Here is a 19,551-nt window from a genome sequence, read left to right as displayed (position 1 = left end):
ATAGATTCAAAAACCCGCAACAAAATATTAGCAAATTGAATCCAACAATGTATGAAAATAATTGTACTCTATGACCAAGTGGGATTTATCCCAGGTATGCAAGATTAGTTAAACATTTGGAAAACAGTTAATGTAATCCATCACACCAAAAGGCTAAAAAAGGGAATATTAATAATCATGTCAATGAATAGGTATTAATAGAAAAAAGAACTGGAATAGACTAGGAAAAAAGCATTTGACAAAATCCAATATGATGAATAACTCTCAGTAAACTAGAAACAGAGAAGAACTTCCTAAACTTGGTAAAGAATATCTACAGAAAAGCTACCACTAACATCATATATAATGGTGAGAAACTCAAAACTTCCCCACTAAGGTCAAGTACAAGGCAATGATGTCCCCTCCCCCCTCCCTTTTCCAACACCACACTGGAAGTTCTACCTAATGTAATAAGGCAGGAAAAAGAAATCAAGTGTATACAAATTGGGAAGGAAGAAATAAAACTGTGCTGGTTCACAGATACTTTGATTGGCTATGTAGAACATCCAAGAGAATTAACAAAACAACTCTTGGAACTACTAAATGATTACAGTAAAGTTGCAAGATACAAGATTAATTTGCAAAAGTCAATCACTTTTGGAGGGCAGGGGCAGCAAAGCAAAGTTTATTGAGCAATAAACAAAGTGATAGGACAAAGATTCCAAGGAGGGAAGGGACCAGGAGGAGTTGCCGCCAGAGTTTTCTACATCTAGTGGTTTTTATAGGCTTGTTGGCAGACTGTTTTAAACTGATTAACTCTCCCTGTGCCTGTCATCCAATCAGATTTTTGTCACGTGAGGGCTTCCTCCAGGGTGGTGTAAAATCCCTTTGAGGGTGGTTTCCTTTTAGGGCAGGGGGTGGCCTCTTGTCACTGCTTGACTCCCTTCCAAGTTTCCTTCATCATCTGCCACTCTGAAGAAGTAACCCTAACTGCTCTTAGGGAAGAAGGTCGACAATCAATAGTAGCTACTTCCTGCTGGTCAGGGGTGTTGGATGGGGCAGTAGTTAGCATTCCTCTCATCCGGATCCAACAAGGGGTCCCCTGTAGATGTCTGGTTTTACTTCCACATGAGGCTCAATCTGAATTACCACCATTTGGAGTTTGATGACCTTTATTGGTTAGTTGTCCTTAATGATGGTGGATATCCCAGACAAGCCACCATAAATGTTGCAGGATTTTTTTCCCCATTGGTGCCTGCAGTTCTTGGTCACACCACTTCAAAGAATGAAGAGGTAGACCAGAGAGAGTGGTGGGCAGCAAAGCAAAGTTTATTGAGCAATAGCAAAGTGATAGTACAAAGCTCCCAAGGAGGGAGGGGACTCGAAGGGGTTGCCCTCAATCACTTTTCTTTATGCCTGCAAAGAACGAGTGGAACTTGAAATTAGAAACACAATACCACTTACATTAGCAACCCCCAAAATGACATACTTAAGTATAAATCTAACAAAATATGTACAAAATCTAAATGAGGAAAACTATAAAAGTGGGGGATAAAACAAAGAATTAAATAAAGGAGAAATATTCCATGTTCATGAATAGGAGAATTCAATACTGTTAGGATATTAGTTCTTCTACTTGTTCTATAGATTCAGTGAAATCTCAGTCAAAATCCCAGAAAATCTTTTATGGATATCAACAAACTGATTCTAAGTTTATAGAGAAGCAAAGTCTCAGAAGAGCCAATATGATATTGAAAGAGAAGAACAGAGTTGGACGTTTGTTGCTATCTAACTTCAAGACTTACTGTAAAACTGAAGTAATCAAGACAGAGTGGTATTGGTGAAAGAATAGATCAATGAAACAGAACAAAGAGCCCAGAAATAGACCCACATAAATATATTCAGCTGATCTTTGAAAAAGGAGAAAAGGCTATACAATGGGCAAAGATAGTCTTTTCAATAAATAGTCCTGGAACAAGTGGACATCCACATGCAGAAATATCAATCTACACAGACCTTATACCCTTTACAAAAGACTAACTCTAAATAGATCGTTTACCTAAAAATGTAAAACTATAAAACTCTTAGAAGGTAACATAGGAGAAAATTTAGATGATCTTGAATTTGGTGATGACTTAGATACAACATGAAAGTCACAATCCATAAAAGAATTGATTAATAAGCTGGACTTCACTACTGCTCTACAAAAGACAGCACCAAGAGAATTAGAAAACAGGCCACAGACTAGGAGAAAATATTTGCAAAAGATACATCTGATAAAGGACACTTACTCAAAATATACAAAGAACACTTAAAACTTAACAATAAGAAAACAATCTGATTAAAATATAGGTTGAAGACCTTACCAGACATTACACCAAAGAACATAGCAAATAAGCATGTGAAGGTTCTCCACATCGTATATAATCTGAGAAATACAAATTGAAATAATAATGAAATACAACTACATACTTATTGAAATGGCCAAAATCCAGAACACTGACAACACCAAATGCTAGTAAGGATGGGGAGCAACAGGAACTTTCATTTTTGTTGTGGGAACGCAAAATGGTAGAGGCACTTCGGAAGACAGTTTGGCAGTTTCTTACAAAACTAAAGATGGGTGCCTGGGTGGCTCAGTGAGTTAAGTGTCAGTCTTAGGCTCAGGTCATGATCTCAGGGTCCTGGGATCAAGCCCTGTGTTGAGCTCCCCATTCGATGGGGAGTCTGCTTCTCCCTCCCACTCTGCTCCCCACTTTCATGCTCTCTCTCAAATAAATAAATAAATACAATCTTAAAAAAAAAAAAAAAAAAAACTAAACATAGTCTTACCATATCATCCAACAATAATGCTCTTTGGTATTTACCCAAAGGAACTGAAAACCCAGGCCCACACAAAAACCTATATACGGAGGTTATAGCAGTTTTATTCATAATTGCCCAAGCAGAAAAGCAAAAAAGCTATCTTTCGTAGGTGAATGAATAGATTGAGTATATCCAGGCAATGGAATCATGGTTTTTTGTACACATAGTTGTAAATATGAGTAGAGACACAAATAGAGAGATCCTAGACAAGAAGATGTAGATAGAGATTGTACTTTTGTTGACTAAAGGGACATAGATTCCAGAAGTAATTATAGCACCAGTGCCCGCTAAATGGAATCAGGGCTCCTTGGAGAAATGGTTGATTTCAGAGTTAGTACAGAGAAAGTATAAGATGAGCCTAAACATTTTTTTATATCAGAAAGTAAGAAAGTGCCCTAAAAATGATGAGGATATGTCAAAAGACCCCAGTGTACTTAGAAGAGTTCCCATAGGCAAAATCTGGGGCAATTTGAGTACCAAAATAAGTAACAATTATAGTGTATTTTAATTCATTGGAATAAAAAGAATTAGTGAGTTTATACAAATAACAAATAATGAACAAATAAACACATAAAGGAAAACTTTTCCTTACAGTAAAATGCTAATAAATGTAGGAGGAGTAATGGCAGTTTAAGAAATCACCTTTCTGCAATTATCAGTTATCATAAAAATTTAATCAGCAAGAATTATTAATGTAGTTAGGGGCACTTGGGTGGTTCAGTCAGTTAAGCATCTGCCTTTGGCTCAGCTCATGATTCAGGGGTCCTGGGATCAAGCCCTGCATGGGGTTCCCTGTTCAGTGGGGAGTCTGCTTCTCCCTCTCCCTGCCCTTCCCCTTGCTTGTGCTCTCTGTCAATAAATGAATTAAATCTTAGAAGAATTATTAATGCATACTAAAGACAGTGGGTGATTTAATGAAAACCAGGGAGTTTATAGGGTCTCAAGTATCCCACACAGATAACTTACAAATTATAAATGGGAAAATACTATCTTTACAGAAGGGAAGCCGGGTGAACACCAACCTAACCAACTGATCAAATTTGGCATAAGTAACCATGGCATAATTGAACATCATGTACTTCCTGATACGAAGCTGAGAACACACCATGACCGATATCGTGTTCCTGCCAAAAATATAAAAACATCGATCTGATTACAAGGAAATGTCAGAAAACCCAATTTGAGGGACAGTCTACAAAAGAAATGACCTGGACTCATCAGAAATGTCAACATTATTTGGTAAAGGCTGAGGAACAGTTGTACATTATAAGAAACCAAAGTGGACAGAAAACAATGCAATGAACAATTCTGTTTGGGATTGCCAAAAATATTATATAGGTTATCACAGAAAATATGAGAAAACTTGAATTAGACCTATAAATTAAATAGTGTGATTCACCAACATTAAGCCCTCCAGCTACCGCTGTATTAGTTTAATGTCCTTGATCTTAGGAAATACACATTTAAGTTTCAGGGGGCAATGGGTGTGAGGTCTAGCATGTACTCTCAAAGTTCAGGGGAAAAAATGAGGAAATTAACAATTGGTAAAGCTGGGTGAAGGTTATATAAGAGTTCTTTATACCATTCTTGCAATCTTTCTATATCTTGGAAATTCTTTCTAAATAAATATTTTTTAATTTAATTTTTTCAATGTTCCAAGATTCATTATTTATGCACCACAATTTTTCAAATGCAACTAACATTATTGTCTATATTTTCAGATTTTTAAAAAATAAAACGAGCTCATTGTAAAAAAGAAAGTGACTATATAAAGTTGTAAAGTAGCAATTTCAAGACAAGGATAATTCCGTGTTTGCCAAATAACTGGTGTCCTTCCCTCAAAATGATTTCATACTTATGTATTTTTTTAATAGGATAATGATTATACAAAAGGAAGGTATAGTATCACACAACCTCTACACAAGAAAAAGTAATTTTAATTTTTCTCTGACTGAAATTTGTATTTCTATGTTGTACGCCCATTTGACCTGATAATAGAAAACAACTTAGTTACCTTCAGAGAAATTCAGAAGCAATGAGGACATTCAGAGTTAAATTCAGTTCAGGGGTGTAACCATCCTCCATTTGTCTCCTTATGGTGGAGTCTAAATTCAGGTGATCTTATCTAATTTCCAGGTTATGACGGTGCAGAGGAACATGAATTGGAGGAATTCTGTTTATATTCAGGGTATTGTTTCTGCCATGTAACTGGAAATGGTTTTCCATTTGTGTGTACAGTTTTCACTGCATGCATTTTTAAACTAAATCTTACAAGTGGAGAAAATATCTAAAAAAAACACAAAAAACAAAAACCCAGTGGCATTTAAACTAACATTTCATTAGTTGTAATTAATGGCCACATTTCATTTGATCTCCTAAGAGAAATAGTTTATTTTTTTTAAGCCATGACTTTTTTTTTTTTTTTTTTTTAATGTCACAGGATTTTTCATCACTAGCAAAGCCTTTGTCCCCTGGATCAACTGGTCTTTATATCAGAGAATCATTTGGAACATTGCTAGTCTAGCTACCCAAAAATCTGATCAATGGTATTGTCCCTCAGAAAGTATAGGATCTCCTTGATTAATAAGTTTTGAAAAATGATAAATAGACACAAAGTGACTTTTTAAAATTTTAGACAATGCCATAGGTCACAAAACTAAAAATATATCTCCCTCTCTCTTTACCATTAATTCCTACCTCTCCCCACCCCAGCAATATTATATAAATCAGGCATTGACAAAGGATAGCCCATCCATGGTTTGTTTCTTGATAAAATTTATTGTAGCCAAATCTAGCCCTCCATGTTGGTTTGCTTGTTTTTTTTTTGTAAATAAAGTTTTATTTGAACACAGCCACTCTAATTTCTTTTACATATTATCTATGACTACTTCCTTGATGTAATGGCAGAGCTAAGTAGTTGCAATAGGGACTGTATGGCCCAAGGCAATTTATCATCTGGCTCCTAAAACACAATAGCGTGCTATTTTACCTACTTCTCTGTTTAACAATAGACAAACTTTCACTATATAGGTCTACTTCTTTCTTCACAGTATTGGAATAGCATTCCATCCCATTCTTTGTTTAAACAAATTCCATAATTTGTTCAACCAGCCTTTTAGGTTGTTTTCTGGTCTTTTCTACTGTAAAGATTTGTTGACAGTTATTATAAGTGAAATTACTGAATGAGATAATGTGCTTCTTTTAATAAATATTGTCTAATTGTCAATGTAACAGTTCTCGGTATAATGTTCACCAAAGTGACACTTCTCTTGGTCTCCCTTCTGTTTAGCTAATGCTGGGCATGAAAATATAGCTCAAGATTATAAATATAATAAGGCAGGTCTCACACAGCACAATCTCTGTGCAAAAAAAACATGTGACTTACAAAATAAAATTCACAATTATAGAGATGAAAAAGCAAGAAGGAAATAATGAAATTATGCCACATGGCTTTTTAAGGAGTTAAGGAAAATTGAAAACTTTATTTTGTGATTGTTTAACAGGGAAGAATCATTTACGTTCTGCCAGAAATCATTCATATATTAAGTTAAATAACGGTTTCAAATGTGGGTAAATATGTCTTTAGTTGCAAAATTTCAGAGACAGGCTGTAATTTTTCCTGGTAAAAGTCCAGTCCAGTAAGAAGTTCCACATCGCGGACCCGAGCAATGTGGGCTTGCCATCTTTCTTCAATCCAAACAGCTTCTGGCTTATATTCCTGTGAAAGAGAAACAAAAGACTGTTTTTCACAGGGCATTATTTTTCATTAACAGAAAGACCTTTTATGATTTAGAAGTTTGCCTTTTTCCTGGGATTTTTATTGCCTTAAATCTTCACTTGATATACCTACATTTTGTTGTTTTCAAAAATATAAGGAAAACAAAAGTACGAAGTACATTAAAACAAATACCACCAGAAAGTCATAAAGTTTAGCTATTTTAATATTTACTTTATGGAAAAGAAATAAGATCTTACAGATGAAGCTAAATTCCCGATGTTCTTCTACTCAGCACTGAGCATTATCACGAGTTCACATGAATCCGGTCTGTGTTTTTAAACCTGCTGCACATCAGTATACAATACATAGCACTGACTTACGAGTTTCCAAATTTATATAAGTGATATTACAAGTGGCATTCTATAGTTACTTTCTCAATCAGTACGTTTGCAGTATATCCAAAGTGATATATCTAGAGCTAGTTAAATCTTTTGTTTTTAGCTGTGGTTTGTGGTAGCAGTTTGGTTTTTTTTTCCCCACTGCCATATTGATAGTATTTTTGTCATTATAAATAATACTGTAATGAACAACTTGGCACATGCCTCCTGTATTTGAGAATATGACTTTCTAAGATCTACACATGCGCTTGCTGGATCATAGAGTACATGCAACTTTAATTTTACCAGGTATCAAACCTTGCACTCCTCAAGGTGCTCATAGCAATTTACACTTGGCATTGGCAGTGGAAGATAATAACTGTTTCCCCACATCCTTGCCAAATCAGTGTGAAAGGTTCCATCTCTGTTTGATTTTATTACCCTGAGTACCATTATAGCTGAGCATCTTTTCAGACATTTCTTGGCCATCTGATTTCTTTTTAATTGCTTTGTTTTTTTTTTTTAAGATTTTTATTTATTTATTTGACAGACCACAAGTAGGCAGAGAGGCAGGCAGAGAGAGAGAGGAGGAAGCAGGCTCCCCACTGAGCAGAGAGGCTGGGGCTCGATCCCAGGACCCTGGGACCATGACCTGAGCCGAAGGCAGAGGCTTTAACCCACTGAGCCACCCAGGTGCTCCGGCCATCTGATTTTTAATAGGTGTTTTACTATATAAAAATCAATTCAATCATTTAGAGCCATGGATTTCTACATAATCTTTTATTTTTTATATAACAGTTTTCTGATATTCATATGGTCTTGTTAATTTTCATTTCCATTTTTTTAAAAGGAAGCAAATTTGAAAGTTTAATTAGAAGAGTGTGTTCTGGTAACTGTCATTTGATTTATGATGTTCTATATTCTGGCTAACTGAACATAAAAAAAAAAAAACTGTCATTTGACTTCAGTGTGGTAGTTAGCTTGTTTTTTAAATATGCAGGCTTAAAATAGGAAGCTATTATTTGAGCTAGAGGAAGTGTAAGAGGGAACTACGTCTTGTCTCTAACCCCCTAAGTACCCCTAACCTCCTAAGGGCTAATGATGCATGTTAATTTTTTAAAATAAATAAAATTTTAAAATAAATAAACACTGTATTAATTTGAGCTCAGATAGCCAATGGGAATCTAATTGATTAATTCGTTTTTCCCTGCCTTTACCAGTTTCCATTTCAGCAGCATTTAATGTTTCTTATCATGTTTTTCACAAAGTTCTCTCCCACTTGATTTATATTGCTCTGCTCTCTCATGACTTCCTTGGTGTCTTGCCAACTAAACATTTACTCAACTCAAAAGGTCTATTCTCTTTTGAAATTGCAATTCAATGAACCTAATAAAGCACAACACATAACTCTATTTCGGCAGGGGGACTACTCGGTACAGGGTAAGGTCACCTGCACCGACCAGTGTGAACAGAAGCTACCCATAGACAATGTACGAGCGCATTCCATCGGAACAGCAGCCTTGCATCCATGCTGTTCTTAAGAGCTGTATTTAAATACCATCAACCCTTGGACAACTTGGGCTTGCACTGTGAGGATCCATGTAGATGCAGATTTGTTTCAGTAAATACAGTACAGAACTGCAAAGGTCTTTCCCTTATGATTTTCTTAAAAACAACTTCACTTCTCTAGCTTACTTCATTGTAAGAATGCAGTACATGATACAGAGAAAGTAAGTGCTTACCAGCTGTTTATGGTATTGTCAGGCTTTCAGTCGATAGTAGGCTATTGGTAGTTTGGTTTCGAGGGGGTGAAAAGTTATACATGGATTTGCAGTTGTGTGGCGGACAGCACTTCTAACCCCCATATCATTCAAGAGTCAACTGTGTATGTGTTACAACTATTAGATGCCCCTAAAATATTACTCGCTTTGTTAGGTTTTTGAGGCAATATCAGTTTCAGTATTTTTCCACTCTAACTACTTCCTTATTTTCTCCCCTTAACCACATACAGTCTGATTATTGCTGCTACCACACTAATGGAATCGCTTTGGCAAGGATAACTTGAGTGGATTTTTTTTTTTTTTTAAGATCCTTCACTTATTTGGTCACTCCACGCTTCTAAAATTTCCTTTTTTCTAACTTCTTACTTGTTCATTGACACTTTGTTTCCTCAACTGCTTCTGATGTTTTCTATTCTGGAACTATAGACATTTTCCTCAGTTTGATCTTTGGATCTCTTCTTTCCACTTTCTTCCCTTTGGCAACTTTATTTCACTCCCATAATTTAATACCAAATCTGTCTCCACAGTTCTGGTTTCTCTTCCAAGTTCCATACCTGTATTTTCCAGTATCTTCTGAACAAGCCACAGTAATAATTGCCACTTGGACTCATGACAACATACTCTTTTATCTGGCAGGAATTTAACTATATAAAGTTGAGAGTAAAAAAAGAGAAGTGAAAAGAAGGACAGAAAACATGGAAAAATAGGGAAGGAAGAAAATAAATAAGGCTATATGAATCTAGTCTCCTGGAACAAGTGTGAGGTAAGAGTTGTGAATCTATCATTTCTAAACTGGTGTCAGTTTCTTCAGATCTCTTACAGTGGGGGTACCTCCCGCACTGAGTGGTTAGAATATTTGAAAGTGCAGTTTCCATATAGCATTCCCCTTAAAACAAGCCAACTATTTCACTGAGTGCTCAAGACACGATTACCTTTCCTAATGCTAAGGGAAATACTGACTGATTCAGACTTTTTTAGGTATAGTTTTATATGTACTGTACTTATTGGGTGATCTGATTAAAGAGGATTTTACTTGTATACAATCTCATTTTATATTGACTGTAGAATGTGTAACTAAAAGATGTGACTTCTTTAAAATGGCCACCATTTGCTTACTATGTATTGAGAATTCTTGGGGTTTTATATGAAATAACTTTTCTAATGCTCACAGCAATTTTATAAGGGAAGGTGAATTTTTGTTTTCAACTGAGGAGATTGACTTTCAGTTATTTACCCAAAGAGGCAATGTCAATAACTGAACACAGGGTGTGCAACTCCAAAATCCATGTGTTTAAGATCTATTCTATACTGCTTCTCATACATCTTCCCAGGTATTCAACTGGTTTCTGAGTTTGAAGACCACCAAGAGCAAATCCATCCTTCCCAAAAGTTGATTATCTCATAAATTTCCTAGTCAGTCATGCCTAAATTTTCAGTTACATTTGACCCTTTCTCATCTTGCCTCTCCCTTCCCTCTTGTCTAACTGATAGCCACATCTTATCCACAATCACCCTCATAATCATAGCATGGTTTAAGTTTGCTTTACACTCATCATATTTTGATGTCTCCTAATTACCTTTATAAATTTACTATAGTGCAAATTCCTTGAAATCTTAGATAATGTCCAATTCAGTAGTGTTGGTATCTTCTTCAATGGAGATGATACCCTAGTAATTTTGAGATCATCTTTACTTTGGATGTCTGAGGCTTCACACCATTTGTACCTTACCTTGAAGCCTAAGTAGAATTTTTAGCAGATGGAAAAGAAGGGCATACTAGGAAAGAAAAACATGAGCAATGATGTTGAGGAGGGAAACTCAAGATGCATCAAATAGTTTCAAGGACTTCTACAGGCCCACAACTTGGGTTTATAAGGCCAATTGAAGGTAAATTGTGAAGAGCCTTAAGTAAAAGCTAGAAGGTTTTTGTTTGCTTCTTTTTATTTTTCATTCAGGGTAGACAAAGTTTTGGGATGAGAAAGCATGTCATAATAAAAATCTGAAGTTTAAGCTAAGTTGGTATACAGAGGTGAAGGGGAGGTAAAAAGAGACAATGAAGCTACTTAGGCTGGTCTGACAAAAGGCAGGAAGAGCCTAGACCAGGGGTAGTTAATAGTTTCTTCTTTGCATACCCATTTTAATCAATCCATAGTAGCTACCTAGAACCTTCTATAAAGTACTACTTAATTCTGATTCAGTGGTAACTAGCACCACGGTGAATTAGTCACCACTTCTGCCATTGGAAGCATACATGAAGAATGATGGCTTATCCTTTTTTGGAAATACTTGCCCGCTCTAGGACTCTGAGAGAGCCACTGCTTAGCCTCTAACCTTTGCCCTCCATCTTTAGTCACTGAAAGACCATTCAAACATTCAAGTTCAAATCCTACCTTCAAGACCCAGTTAGAACGTCACCTTCCCTACTAAGAAATATTTCTCCTTTGAAATCCTACAGCAACTGTATCTGTCCCTCTTCATGCCACTTATCTCTTCTTTCTTCTATTGTACTAGGCATCTAAGGACTAGACTGTGAGCCGCTTTTGACAGAATTCATGTCTACTTTATCAGTGTATCTCCCATAATACATAGTATGGTGAAGGCAGTTATGTGTTGAACACCTGAAAGAATAGAGATGAATTCCAATCTGACCTAGAACCTAAGCTTTAATTTCCAGTCTCTACTAGCCTGTGGGATTTTCCATGTGAACACCCATTTCTGCAAAGGACATGCCTAAACTTAACTATCTTATCTACCTGCCAAAATAATTCTCATTCCTAACTTCCCTCTCTCCATTTTTTTCCTAATTACCTACATTTAAAATCTCTGATTCATCTTCAAGTCTCCCTTTTTCTTTGGCTCTTTTCTTTGGCTTTTTTTGCATCCAGTTACCAAATCTTTTCTCCTTTGAAAGTTCTTCTCAGTCCTCTCAATTTGTTCAGATTCTGCCCATTTTCAGGGCCGAACCTTATTCTCTCCTCATTTTAGATAACCCCCCTTTATAGATTATTCTAGTCAAATGTGTTTCAATCGTTGTATTACTTAGCCATTAGCCCAACTTTAGATTTAGCAATTAAAGCAACTTTGTGACATCTCATTTTTTAAATAATTTTTATATTATCAACTCACCCATTTATGTGTTTATATTTCATTTATCCTTATTTATACTTCATTTATATATCTCATTTATATGTCAAAGTTATATATGAACTCCTTGAGGGCAGAGACAATGTATTCTTCATTGGTGCATTCTAAAAACTTTTTTCCCAGTACTACGCACTTAATAGGTACTCAATATATTTGTTGAATAACTAATAAAACCCAATTACAAGAATACATATTTTTCCTATAAAAATTTATGCAAGTTTAAGTAACCATTTACACACAATTTTCCTTGATCCATAAAGATGTTGAAGTAGACTAACACACGATGTTTTAAAAAAGTGTTATTTTAACTCATTGTCTGTGCATATGTAATTGATTTCAGACCTCATGTTTCCAGCTGATAAAGTTTTTATATTTACATATTCATTCAGGAAACATTAATTGAGTGCCAACATTGACGTAGCACCATCAAGCTTCTGTGTTAAGAGGTAAAATATTAATAAGATACCACCCCTTTCCTTATGAGTGAGTGTGAATAAAACGTATATGTGTAAAATACGTGAGATACTCATATAAACACATGTTCATGTAGGCACATACATATTTAAATTTACATCAATTACATAAAGATCAGTAGTCTAAGGAAAAGTGTAAAAATGAGGTAATTTAGTACAACTCTACCCATGAAACAACTAAAAAAATATGTTGTAGTCAAAGCCACTTTTATGAAAGCTTGGAGAAGCTCATTTTTCACAGGTCCTGAGGACTCTGCGAGCATACTTACTGGGCAGCTTTCCACGTTGGTAGGTCGGTGAGGGATAATAAAGGGTAGGACATCCAGCCCCCCAGGGCAGGCATCAGGGGTGTGGCTCTGATTTTTGCAACTGGTCAGCACCACAAAGTAGTGTGTTGGGATGGGAACGCTAGTGTTGCCTACATATCTAAAAACACAATTGAAAAGATTTTGTGTTATTATATTTTTGCTTCTGAAACTTATGTCATTATACATTTTTTTTAAAAGACATGCTAAAGTAAAAATACAGTCAAAGAAAGTAAATGAACAGAAAGTACAAAATCTCATCACATATTTCTACACTTCCATGAGCCAGAACAGAACTTTCTAGAAGTCTAAATTTGGTCATCATAAAACATTACAGGAAAATATGAGAATACAAAGAAAAGGAGACCATGATATTATGCCTCTTGTGTTTCCTAGTTTTGTTAACTTTATATTTCATAGTGACAATTTGCAATAGTATAGCAGGGACTGGAAACAAAGAACCCCCAGTTCCAACTCTAGCTGAACACTTCTGCTAGATGTCTGAGTGGGTGCTAATCCTCTCACATTCTATGACTTGGTAAGTTTCCTCAACTTGAACATGGAGGTGACCTCTACAACCAACTTCACAGGGTGGACATGGGGATAAACCCATGTAACTGATATGACAGTCCTTTGTTTCGTTTTAGATAATGAACATGAAAGTGCTTTTAAAAGTTTTAAGTGCAAAATAAAGGTAGGCTGAGTCCAGTAAAAGAAATATGACTGCTGTAAGTAGTGATACTACTGTGAATTTAGGATTTCTACATGAACTCAGATGGTTTGTATCCTGGCTTTCCCATTTATTCGCTGTGGAACATAGACCAGATACTGAACCTCTCTGTACCTCAGTTTCTCCATCTCTATATGGGGGCTAACAAAATCTAATATAGGAATGTTTTGTGGACTAAATGAAATGTACGTGTTTAGAAAGTACTTAGCATGTAGTAAGGTGTTATCAAAGTGTTTGCTGGAATTATTAAATGGTGAAATATAGGATTAATAAGCACTGAAATAAGGACAAGACAAATGAAATGGGAAAAGGCCACACACTGAGTTGTCATAAATGTTACTCCATCAAAAGGTGTAGGTAGACACTGTTGCTTTACACAGTCTAGGCTCAGATAGCACAGCTGTTTAGTTTGGCCCTTCATACACTTTGATAATAAAGAGAAATCATGAGTAAAACTAAACCTCTCTATTCCTGTGTGCTGCATTTGAAGTAATTCTTAGCAACGTATTATGCCCAGGTTTAGTACAAAGATATACAGGTTAATAAGACGGGTTTCTAGGGGAAGCCTCTACCCTCCCCTGGGAGATATAGTATGAATCAACCACTATTGGTCCATATTGTGAATCCTAACTACTTGATTTTCTTAAATTAATTGCTGGACAGACTCTATATTTATTGATAGCACAGTTGAGTCTTTATCTCTTTAACCTTTACAAAATCACATTTTCCCTGTGCCCATTTGTTTAGAAATTTTCTAAATATACATTTTGTTGAGCTTTTCCTCAACATTTTTCCTTTGCCCACCAGTGTAAATTTTTGCCATATAAAATTTTTGCAATGTATTTAGACTAGCTGAACATAGTCAATGATAACAACTCTATGTAAATACATTGTGTAATATTTAGAATACTAAGCTTTTATTTAGAGTACTGAGGTTTCCCCCTCTTGATACCCTATTGCTAAATCAAAAAGCCCATGTGTTTTCAAATTACTTACTCTGTAATTTCATCTGGAGCATCAAAATGACCATCATAATTATAATCAAATACTGGCCCACTAACTACATTTACTCCATTTCTTTCCATGGCATGTTTCACAAGAAGAACACGGTGGAAGTAATCCCACATTTCTAAAAATAATAGAATAAGATGTTAAAAATATCTACCTTTGCTGAACATGGAAATATTTTCTGTTATAGAGAGATACATTTAAATAGTGTCAAATTCTGCTTCAATAATTGTCAGGGGTGATTTGGTAAATTCTGCAAAATAGTCCATGTAACAAAAATAAATAAAAGTCACACTGATGGTACTTCCTGTTGCTGATGCAGTTGCAGACTTAACATTACAGTAACAAATGTTTCCAAATTCCTTCCTAGTGTTGAGGTGCTTTTGGGACAGTGATACAAATTATGGTCAGAACATACATACTGCTTTATTATGATTCCAGGGACAAACACCTTTCACTCACTTATGGTAAAGGTCAGTAAAAAATTTTTGTGCGTGTGAAGAGCCATTTAGAACTAAATTAGGATTAAAAACAAATTACTTAAGTTCTAACCACAAGGCACCCAAAGTTGAAGTTGAAAAAAAAATCTATGTCAGAAATCCTTCCTAACTCTAAATTCAAAGCATTAAAACATAATGGCTCAATATCAGAGACAAACTGGAAAAAAAAAAAAAGATGTGTTTCGTTTATAAGTTCCTAAAGTCACTTAGATATTTTTAGATTAATCATCTAAATGTATACTTACGTTTAAAGGCTTTATACATGGGGACAAAATTACTTGTGATTAAAGCATCATATTGACTATCCAAAGTTCTATTGTTTTCTGCAAAATAAATGGATTCGATTAACTCTAGCCAGAAGAGAAAATATAACATACTACATAATAAGCAAAATACTATTACATACTAATGAAAATTTATTAGCAGTCAATACACAGGGATACTGAGTACCCTCCAGTAGAGGTTAACAATGCTGGCCGTTTTATGCATTTGATACCTGTAGGTTGAATGGTGACCCTCAAAAAGATATGTCCAAAGCCTAACCACACTGTACCTGTGAATGTGATACATAGGAAAATTGGGTCTTTGCAGACATAATTGAATTAAAGTTCTCAAGAAGAGATTATCCTGGATTTAGAGTAGGCTTGTGTTCTTATAAAGAGAGAGGAGGTTCAGAAGAGGAGAGATTCAGGGGAGAAGTCACTGTGAAGACCGAGACAAAGACTGGAGTGATGTAGCCATAAGCCAAGTGATGCCGGGAGCTCCCAGAAGCTGAAGAGGTAAAGAAGGATTCTCCCCTAATTCTCTCCTTCAAAGGGAGCATGGCCCCACCAATATCTTGATATTGAACTTCTGGTCTCTACCTCTGTGAGATAATACATTTCTATTGTTCTAAGCCACCAGGCTTGTGGTAATCTGTTCCAACAGCCCTAGAAACAAGCACTGAACCAGGATGAATGCATAGTTATTGAATGTGCACAAAATAATAATGCTGGTATAAATAACTCTTCCAAAATCAAATTTCCCTAAGGAATTGAGTTTTAACTCGATGAAGACTGCTGACGACACCACACACGACTGGTTTGAAGGACTCCTGGATGTGCAGTCTAGCATAGTGAGTGTGCGTATGTGTGCTAGAGACCCGGGGTGGAAACCCAGCTCCATGGCCCACCAGCTGACCCACTCGAACAAAGGGCTCTGTCCCTCTGTGCTTCATTGTCTCATGACATCTAGATCATGGAAATATTGTGAGGATTAAAAAAAGCTGCAAGCCTATAAATGTTTTTTAAAAGGCTTTTTGTATTTAAACTATACTTGGGTATGCTAATATTTAAATGAAAGGCCAATGACTGAGCACCAAAAGGCAAGGAAAAACAAGTTGTTGGGTTTTTTTTTCTTCCTTAAAATTTCACATGCTATTCACAGTCCTCAGAACCCTTAGAAGCTTTTTCTACTTTTTAAATTAAGCCCCGAAAGTTGGGTAGCAATCCATATAGCATTACCTCCTTTTCAGAGAAGAATAAGATTAGCGTATAATGGAATTTCTAACAAACAAATTAGTGGAGAGTTAGCAAAGAGTTTCATTTCGTGCTAAAGATTTTTTGAGACAAGTTGTTTTGTTATTAATTGCATTTTGTTGTCGAGGCAAACATTTACGTATCATCTGATGTCTTACAGCTCAACAGATACAATTTTGTATGTCAATTTAAAAATTATTAATAAAATGTTGCAACTCCTTAAGGTTCATTCTAGTGTCTGCATGAATTCGGGAACTCTGCAAATATTTTAATAAGATACATCAGTTTATTTACCCTAACTCTGTGTTAGGGGCATAAATTAATGTGCTACTTGTTTCATTGGGCCTCCCCCCGCCCCGCTTATGAATCCCTAAATTATAAATCTCTAAATTGACCTCTTAGGTCAGGGCTTCCAGAAAAAATGAAGCCAGATATTAGGAACAAACCCATTCCCAGAAGCGGAAATTGTTGAAAATCTCATGAGTGAGTTCATTAAACTGACATTTGCTGCTGCATAGGGAAGAGATGAGAGTTTAGAAAAACGACACTGGCTTTCGCATGTTCTCAAGAGAGACGCTTTCTTGAAAACAAAAACGGAAAACCTACAAACAACAAATGCAGAGTTCGTCCAGCTGCTTAACCCATGGTGTGTAATGGTTGGGTACAAGCACGCTCCGTGTGCGACAGACCCAAATTCCAGCCTGATTTCTCGCCACAGGCCAAGCGGCGTGCTCCATGCAGGCCTTCGCTTGGGTAGCAGCCAGAAAAAATGTTTTTCTAGACGCTTTGCGTCCCTCTCCAAAGAATCTTCAGTTTTAAAATTAAACTTAAACCTGCCGAACTCTCCGAACATCTGGGCCAGATTACAGCTGATGTGCGGTTCGCACTGCAAAATTTATTAGTCTTTATTATAGCTGTTGGGCTGCTTCGGGGCAACCCGCAGCCGCTGGAAAACCTCCTGGGCAGCTAGTTAGCCCAAGCAGGTAGTTTGGGCAAGGAGCGTATGTTTAAGGCACATGCCCACATCCAGCTGATGAGGGCTTTCTAAGTTGCTGCCCTAAAAAAGCGTTCTACTAACCGGGAGGATAGAGGAAGCCGTGGGTGATATTCTCGTCTGCTAAATAGAAGGAACACTTTTGGCTTTCAGAGGGAGCAACCCTGACATCAGCCCGCAGACAGTCTGGGACAGTGGGAGGAAGAGGCGATGTGTCTCCCTGTTGAAAGAGAGAAAAAGAAAAAAAAAAAAGTTACACCCACAGTTGTGGCTAACCCATTGCCTTATATGGTTTGTAACTTCCCTAGAATGTTTTTCATTTAACCTTTTCCTATTTTCTTAGTGAATCAGGTCTACGCAAGCAATGGAAATGGATGTCTTCAGTAATGTTTTCTTCTGTGGTTCCCTTCTGGTTAGGGACACTGGGAGGGCAAATCAAATACATCTTGGAAAGGAATATTTGCAGAATAAAACAGAATTGAGAGCAACCAAATAATGGGAGCTACTACTAAAAAACAAAATTCTTTTGAGGATCTAACTTTTAGGTAGCGATATATACAGTGTACTATAAGTATATATTGAAAATAAAATAAAAATGATTCATTTTTTAAAATACACATACATAACTAAAGATATTATTCTTCAGTTGGGCAATCTGAGATTAATTCAAAGAAGCTACAGTTGTCTGAACTTACTTATGTGCTGACCTAAAAAAAATTGGTAGCTGTGCTTCATTTATCATGTAATATAGGAATATGTTTTTTACAATTTTCTTTGTAACTTTATTTATTTATTTATTTTTACTTAAAGATTTTATTTATTTATTTGTCAGAAAGAGAGCACAAACAGACTGAGCAGCAGGCAGAGGGAGACGCAGGCTCCCTGCTGAGCAAGGAGCCTAATATGGGACTTGATCTCAGGAGTCTGGGATCATGACCTGAGCTGAAGGCAGCTGCTTTAGCAACTGAGCCACCCAGTGGAACTCTATTTATATTTAAAGACTAATACAATAACTTATCCACTCATAGCCATCTTATAAATATGCTGCCAAACCCAAGTGTCTAAGGTAATACAGTATTAAATCATAATATTTCAATTAGCATGTAATCATAAGTAAACATTTTGCTACACATTTCATTTTTTTCAGATTTTGATTCATATATCCACTACTGCCCACAATGTATATTTTTCTTAACAACAAAAAAAGAAGGTTTAGTTAAATTAGGATGTCCTTCCCCTATTCACTGCATTGGGCTAAAAGTGAAAATTAACTGTGGTGTCTAAAATGTATATAGTGATCATTTTATAATATATGCATGTATGAAATCATCACATGGTACACTTCAAGCTTATACAATGTGCCATGCCAATTATAGCTCAATAAAGCTGGAGAAAAAGAAAATGTATATGATCAATTCACAAAGAAAAAGGCAAAAAACACTGTGCACTATATTTATAGGCAGGAGAGCACCATGATGAGGTACAGAACAGGTAGGAGATGAAGAGCGAAGTCTGAGGAAAGCCAACCAGAGAAGGAATTTCCCCAACACACTACACGACTCCAGCTGGAAAACACTATATAGAAGTTGAGTACCCTCCTCAACTAGACTGAGCACATTTGGGGCACCTGGGTGGCTCAGTTTTTAAGCATCTGCTTCAGCTCAGGTCATGATCCCAGGGTCCTGGGATTGAGCCCGCACGAGGCTCCCTGCTCGGCAGGAAGCCTGCTTCTCCCTCTCCCTTTTCCCCTGCTTGTGTTCCCTCTCTCGCTGTCTCGCTCTCTCTGTCAAATAAATAAATAAAATCTTCAGATTGAACACATTTATCTCTGCTCCCTTCCAAAATCCCATTAAAAAAACATTAATGATGAAAACACATCATGAATAATATGAAATTTTCAGAAGCTGGAAGTCAGATCAACACTTGTCTACTACTGTAACATGACTTAGTAGACCAATAAATACTGCCAACCAGAAGCCGTGATTGGGGAAAGCACAAAGAAGTGGATTCCTACTGCCAAAACCCAAGGGTAGAACTCGGAGTCTCCTAAAGATGAATAATGTACATAGGGCCGGGAAGAAGAAGACAGGATGAAAGTCTGTAAAAGAAGTTAGATGGAAAGTTTACTCACTGGAGAGGCTGAACTGGATGGATGTTCAG

General features: G+C 36.4%; 1 protein-coding gene across 2 annotated transcripts in view; it reads right to left on the bottom strand.

Annotated features, from left to right (window-relative positions):
- Positions 1 to 6,295: 6,295 nt before the first annotated feature.
- LOC111147510 (ectonucleotide pyrophosphatase/phosphodiesterase 3) overlaps positions 6,296 to 19,551 on the bottom strand; it is a 75,550-nt gene continuing 62,294 nt past the window's right edge. Inside the window, exons 21-25 of one of the 2 annotated variants that reach the window (XM_022503533.1) lie at positions 17,476 to 17,611; positions 15,126 to 15,203; positions 14,369 to 14,501; positions 12,607 to 12,763; positions 6,296 to 6,562 (exon numbers count right to left, since the gene is read on the bottom strand). In XM_022503533.1, coding sequence (XP_022359241.1) covers positions 6,392 to 6,562; positions 12,607 to 12,763; positions 14,369 to 14,501; positions 15,126 to 15,203; positions 17,476 to 17,611 — 675 coding nt within the window. In that variant the 3' untranslated portion in view covers positions 6,296 to 6,391. The remainder of the gene's footprint in view (positions 6,563 to 12,606; positions 12,764 to 14,368; positions 14,502 to 15,125; positions 15,204 to 17,475; positions 17,612 to 19,551) is intronic. The other variant, XM_022503534.1, reaches the window with a different exon arrangement.

The sequence above is a fragment of the Enhydra lutris genome, unplaced genomic scaffold, assembly GCF_002288905.1.
Source record: "Enhydra lutris kenyoni isolate GAN:26980312 unplaced genomic scaffold, ASM228890v2 scaffoldscaffold17, whole genome shotgun sequence".
Lineage (NCBI taxonomy): Eukaryota > Metazoa > Chordata > Mammalia > Carnivora > Mustelidae > Enhydra > Enhydra lutris.
The sequence above is the reverse complement of the archived record's forward strand: the minus strand, read 5'-3'. Positions and strand labels throughout refer to the sequence as shown.